The sequence below is a fragment of the Rhinoderma darwinii genome, unplaced genomic scaffold, assembly GCF_050947455.1.
Source record: "Rhinoderma darwinii isolate aRhiDar2 unplaced genomic scaffold, aRhiDar2.hap1 Scaffold_792, whole genome shotgun sequence".
Taxonomy (NCBI): domain Eukaryota; kingdom Metazoa; phylum Chordata; class Amphibia; order Anura; family Rhinodermatidae; genus Rhinoderma; species Rhinoderma darwinii.
Genome location: NW_027464356.1, coordinates 81,124 through 87,123, shown reverse-complemented (window position 1 = coordinate 87,123; position 6,000 = coordinate 81,124). Strand labels below are relative to the sequence as shown.

Below are 6,000 nucleotides of genomic sequence, written 5' to 3'. Positions count from 1 at the left end.
TATAACCTCCTCTATACTGTGATATCTATACACAGGTCTCAGTATATAACCTCCTCCTCTATACTGTGATATATATACACAGGTCTCAGTATATAACCTCCTCCTCTATACTGTGATATCTATACACAGGTCTCAGTATATAACCTCCTCCTCTATACTGTGATATCTATACACAGGTCAGTATATAACATCCTCCTCTATACTGTGATATCTATACACAGGTCTCAGTATATAACATCCTCCTCTATACTGTGATATCTATACACAGGTCTCAGTATATAACCCCCTCCTCTATACTGTGATGTCTATACACAGGTCTCAGTATATAACCTCCTCCTCTATACTGTGATATATATACACAGGTCTCAGTATATAACCTCCTCCTCTATACTGTGATATCTATACACAGGTCTCAGTATATAACCTCCTCCTCTATACTGTGATATCTATAGACAGGTCTCAGTATATAACCTCCTCCTCTATAGTGTGATATCTATACACAGGTCTCAGTATATAACCTCCTCCTCTATACTGTGATATCTATACACAGGTCTCAGTATATAACCTCCTCTATAGTGTGATATCTATACACAGGTCTCAGTATATAACCCCCTCCTCTATACTGTGATGTCTATACACAGGTCTCAGTATATAACCTCCTCCTCTATACTGTGATATATATACACAGGTCTCAGTATATAACCTCCTCCTCTATACTGTGATATCTATACACAGGTCTCAGTATATAACCTCCTCCTCTATACTGTGATATCTATAGACAGGTCTCAGTATATAACCACCTCCTCTATACTGTGATATCTATACACAGGTCTCAGTATATAACCTCCTCCTCTATACTGTGATATCTATACACAGGTCAGTATATAACTCCCTCCTCTTTACTGTGATGTGTATAGCTATGATTACAGGGGCTGCTATATGAGACATTTCTCCTTTGGCGATTCGTGCGCAGACCAAAAAAAGCCGCAGAAGATGAAGATTATTTTATTATAATGGAGTACGGGCGTCAGGTGGCGTCACACACTGTGGATGGAGGAACATCATCTACGTGGTACAAGGTGGACGTTTCTATACTATGATGGTGGAGATCATGATCATCAATGTCTGAAGTTGCGGTCATTACGGGCTGAAGCGGTTCGGCGCTGTTCACATAGATCATTTGCGTCCGGTCAGTTTTGGGGGTTTTTCTTGCCTAAACCGAACACAACTGATGGAACATTGTGCACCTCCTGGAGCCACCACTGAGGCCACTGGACACTAAACTGGCCCCGTAGGAAATTTGGGATCCGTTTTGTCATCCGTTCTAGTTGTTGGAGTACTGAAGGGCTGGACCTATGTAAAGAGGGTCTTGGTTGTTTTTCGGACAGTGAACCCTGCTACTCTATACTATCCAGGAAAAAATATCATGGAAAACTGATAAAAACCAGAACAGAAGCCTTAGATCCCATGACCGGACGTCCCTGAAAACAGTCACTTGCGGATGTGGAAGCTCCTGAGCTCTCGCTGCTGGATCGGCTTTTCATTGTGGAATTGGGCCCCTGTGATTCTGGACTTCGGGCTCCCCGTCTTCCGCAGCCACTGCTGCATCTCCTGCACTTTGGCGACAGGTCCTTGTATCTGACCTGTGACTGATCCGTGTTCTGTATTCTGCACCCATCCGACTAGACCCAGGCGAGTGCCCTCTGCCTGCAACACGGGAGAGACAAACACCCCGTCATACAGGGAGGTGCGCGGGCGGGGGGTCACGTCTAACTACTGCCCTCTCCATTACCTGCGTGTACTTGCGGAAGAAAACACCTTGAACCTTCCCAAACACCTCATAATCCAGACAGATAAGAGCGTCGCCCTCCGCCATGATCCTGGAAGTTGGAGCAGACGCCACAATCACTGCCGAGAATGGCCCCTGGAAACGGACAAAACAGACAATGTACCGACCCCGCCACCTGCCAGCGACCGCTGCAACACCTGGCTCCACGCCGGCCTGCGCCAATAGCAGCCCGCAATGGTAACGACAGCGAAGCTTCACATGACAGGAGCACATCCCCCAACTAATTATATATATATGGGGGGGCTCTGGACACATGATAAGAATGACAGACTATAGTGGGCACCCCCTAACACCCCCATACAGCAATGCCTAGACCTCACATATAGACACAAGCGATGGGGAGGACGCAGGTATCTACCAGGACAGGCACACCTGGAATATCAGAGAAAGGACCATCCCCCGACCCCATCTCTTACCCCCCTAGAATATACACAGCACAGACCTGGACATCTTAGGCCTTGTTCACACAGCAAATGTTCAAGAGAAAACACAACCTGGATCCGGGCGGTTTTGGGGGTGATTTATGAGGCGGATTATTTGATTATTTCAGCAGCGATAAAATCCGCATCACATGAACCACCGTGTAAATTCCTCTTGAAACCAATTGGAAGCGGTTGCAGCCGTATTTCTGAGAGTAATAGCAGAATATGCATGAAAATATTGTGTGAACGTGGCCCCCCCAGAACTCTGACGCCCCCCGAGACTCTGACGCCCCCGAGACTCTGACGCCCCCCCGAGACTCTGACGCCCCCCCACTGCCTGAACCCGCCCCCGAGACTCGGACCCGCCCCTGAGACTTGGACCTGCCCACCCACTGCCTGGACCCGCCCCTGAGACTCGGACCCGCCCATCCACTGCCTGGACCCGCCCTCCCACTGCCTGGACCCGCCCTCCCACTGTCTGGACCCGCCCTCCCACTGCCTGGACCCGCCCTCCCACTGCCTGGACCCGCCCTCCCACTGTCTGGACCCGCCCTCCCACTGTCTGGACCCGCCCTCCACTCATCTCCTTATCGGATCTCATTCTCCAATCTTTCTTCTGGGACAGTAACGATCATCAGTCACCCCAATTCTCAGGAAGCCCCTCTAGACCCCGTCCTCCCCTTCTACACCGCCTGGTGAGTCACCCGTCACCTCTGATGACTCCATGCTTTACCTTCTACTGAAACTGAATTGACCAAGTATTTCACGAACTCTTGGTCCATCTCCAATGATCATCACTCCCATCATTCCCTCTGCTGCCTGGGACACGATGGATCCCCCTCTGCTCCTCCCCTCAGTCTTATAGGCCCCCGCCCTCTCCGGATTCTTCTCCCTCCCTCTGATCACTCTTCCAGGGCGTCTTTTGCTGGTTCTACTTCCTCAGGGTGCAGTGTTGGGCCCCCCTCCTCAGGGTGCAGTGTTGGAGCCCCCCTCCTCAGGGTGCAGTGTTGGAGCCCCCCTCCTCAGGGTGCAGTGTTGGAGCCCCCCTCCTCAGGGTGCAGTGTTGGGCCCCCCTCCTCAGGGTGCAGTGTTGGAGCCCCCCTCCTCAGGGTGCAGTGTTGGAGCCCCCTCCTCAGGGTGCAGTGTTGGGCCCCCCTCCTCAGGGTGCAGTGTTGGAGCCCCCCTCCTCAGGGTGCAGTGTTGGAGCCCCCCTCCTCAGGGTGCAGTGTTGGGGCCCCCCTCCTCAAGGTGCAGTGTTGGGGCCCCCTCCTCAGGGTGCAGTGTTGGAGCCCCCCTCCTCAGGGTGCAGTGTTGGGGCCCCCCTCCTCAGGGTGCAGTGTTGGGGCCCCCTCCTCAGGGTGCAGTGTTGGAGCCCCCCTCCTCAGGGTGCAGTGTTGGAGCCCCCTCCTCAGGGTGCAGTGTTGAAGCCCCCCTCCTCAGGGTGCAGTGTTGGGCCCCCCTCCTCAGGGTGCAGTGTTGGGGCCCCCCTCCTCAGGGTGCAGTGTTGGGGCCCCCCTCCTCAGGGTGCAGTGTTGGGGCCCCCCTCCTCAGGGTGCAGTGTTGGGGCCCCCCTCCTCAGGGTGCAGTGTTGGGGCCCCCCTCCTCAGGGTGCAGTGTTGGGGCCCCCCTCCTCAGGGTGCAGTGTTGGGGCCCCCCTCCTCAGGGTGCACTGTTGGGGCCCCCTCCTCAGGGTGCAGTGTTGGGGCCCCCTCCTGTTTTTGCTCTACACAATCCTAGGGCAGACGATCAGTGGGATTGATTTCATGGTCCACCTTTATGCTGATGAGCCTCTCGCTGTCCTGAGTATGTCGCCGTCTCAGCGGTCACGTCCTCTCTCCTGTAGAGTGTAAGCTCTTATGGTCAGCAGTGTCTCTCCTGTAGAGTGTAAGCTCTTATGGTCAGCAGTGTCTCTCCTGTAGAGTGTAAGCTCTTATGGTCAGCAGTGTCCTCTCTCCTGTAGAGTGTAAGCTCTTATGGTCAGCAGTGTCCTCTCTCCTGTAGAGTGTAAGCTCTTATGGTCAGCAGTGCCCTCTCTCCTGTAGAGTGTAAGCTCTTATGGTCAGCAGTGTCTCTCCTGTAGAGTGTAAGCTCTTATGGTCAGCAGTGTCTCTCCTGTAAAATGTAAGCTCTTATGGTCAGCAGTGTCCTCTCTCCTGTAGAGTGTAAGCTCTTATGGTCAGCGGTGTCTCTCCTGTAGAGTGTAAGCTCTTATGGTCAGCAGTGTCCTCTCTCCTGTAGAGTGTAAGCTCTTATGGTCAGCAGTGTCCTCTCTCCTGTAGAGTGTAAGCTCTTATGATCAGCAGTGTCTCTCCTGTAGAGTGTAAGCTCTTATGGTCAGCAGGGTCCTCTCTCCTGTAGAGTGTAAGCTCTTATGGTCAGCAGTGTCCTCTCTCCTGTAGAGTGTAAGCTCTTATGGTCAGCAGTGTCTCTCCTGTAGAGTGTAAGCTCTTATGGTCAGCAGTGTCTCTCCTGTAGAGTGTAAGCTCTTATGGTCAGCGGTGTCCTCTCTCCTGTAGAGTGTAAGCTCTTATGGTCAGCAGTGTCTCTCCTGTAGAGTGTAAGCTCTTATGGTCAGCAGTGTCTCTCCTGTAGAGTGTAAGCTCTTATGGTCAGCAGTGTCCTCTCTCCTGTAGAGTGTAAGCTCTTATGGTCAGCAGTGTCTCTCCTGTAGAGTGTAAGCTCTTATGGTCAGCAGTGTCTCTCCTGTAGAGTGTAAGCTCTTATGGTCAGCAGTGTCCTCTCTCCTGTAGAGTGTAAGCTCTTATGGTCAGCAGGGTCCTCTCTCCTGTAGAGTGTAAGCTCTTATGGTCAGCAGTGTCTCTCCTGTAGAGTGTAAGCTCTTATGATCAGCAGTGTCTCTCCTGTAGAGTGTAAGCTCTTATGGTCAGCAGTGTCCTCTCTCCTGTAGAGTGTAAGCTCTTATGGTCAGCAGGGTCCTCTCTCCTGTAGAGTGTAAGCTCTTATGGTCAGCAGTGTCTCTCCTGTAGAGTGTAAGCTCTTATGGTCAGCAGTGTCTCTCCTGTAGAGTGTAAGCTCTTATGGTCAGCAGTGTCTCTCCTGTAGAGTGTAAGCTCTTATGGTCAGCAGTGTCCTCTCTCCTGTAGAGTGTAAGCTCTTATGGTCAGCAGGGTCCTCTCTCCTGTAGAGTGTAAGCTCTTATGGTCAGCAGTGTCTCTCCTGTAGAGTGTAAGCTCTTATGGGCAGGGTCCTCTCTCCTGTAGAGTGTAAGCTCTTATGGGCAGGGTCCTCTCTCCTGTAGAGTGTAAGCTCTTATGGTCAGCAGTGTCTCTCCTGTAGAGTGTAAGCTCTTATGGTCAGCAGTGTCCTCTCTCCTGTAGAGTGTAAGCTCTTATGGTCAGCAGGGTCCTCTCTCCTGTAGAGTGTAAGCTCTTATGGTCAGCAGTGTCTCTCCTGTAGAGTGTAAGCTCTTATGATCAGCAGTGTCTCTCCTGTAGAGTGTAAGCTCTTATGGTCAGCAGTGTCCTCTCTCCTGTAGAGTGTAAGCTCTTATGGTCAGCAGTGTCTCTCCTGTAGAGTGTAAGCTCTTATGGTCAGCAGTGTCTCTCCTGTAGAGTGTAAGCTCTTATGGTCAGCAGTGTCCTCTCTCCTGTAGAGTGTAAGCTCTTATGGTCAGCAGGGTCCTCTCTCCTGTAGAGTGTAAGCTCTTATGATCAGCAGTGTCTCTCCTGTAGAGTGTAAGCTCTTATGGGCAGGGTCCTCTCTCCTGTA

At 51.8% G+C, this 6,000-nt stretch overlaps 1 protein-coding gene across 4 annotated transcripts in view; it reads right to left on the bottom strand.

Annotated features, from left to right (window-relative positions):
• Positions 1-989: 989 nt before the first annotated feature.
• LOC142731462 (acylphosphatase-1-like) overlaps positions 990-6,000 on the bottom strand; it is a 26,896-nt gene continuing 21,885 nt past the window's right edge. Inside the window, exons 1-3 of one of the 4 annotated variants that reach the window (XM_075849402.1) lie at positions 2,292-2,477; positions 1,793-1,924; positions 990-1,707 (exon numbers count right to left, since the gene is read on the bottom strand). In XM_075849402.1, coding sequence (XP_075705517.1) covers positions 1,492-1,707; positions 1,793-1,876 — 300 coding nt within the window. In that variant the 5' untranslated portion in view covers positions 1,877-1,924; positions 2,292-2,477 and the 3' untranslated portion in view covers positions 990-1,491. Of the gene's footprint in view, positions 1,708-1,792; positions 1,925-2,291; positions 2,478-6,000 lie in introns of those variants that run through there. The other 3 variants (XM_075849400.1, XM_075849401.1, XM_075849403.1) reach the window with 3 other exon arrangements.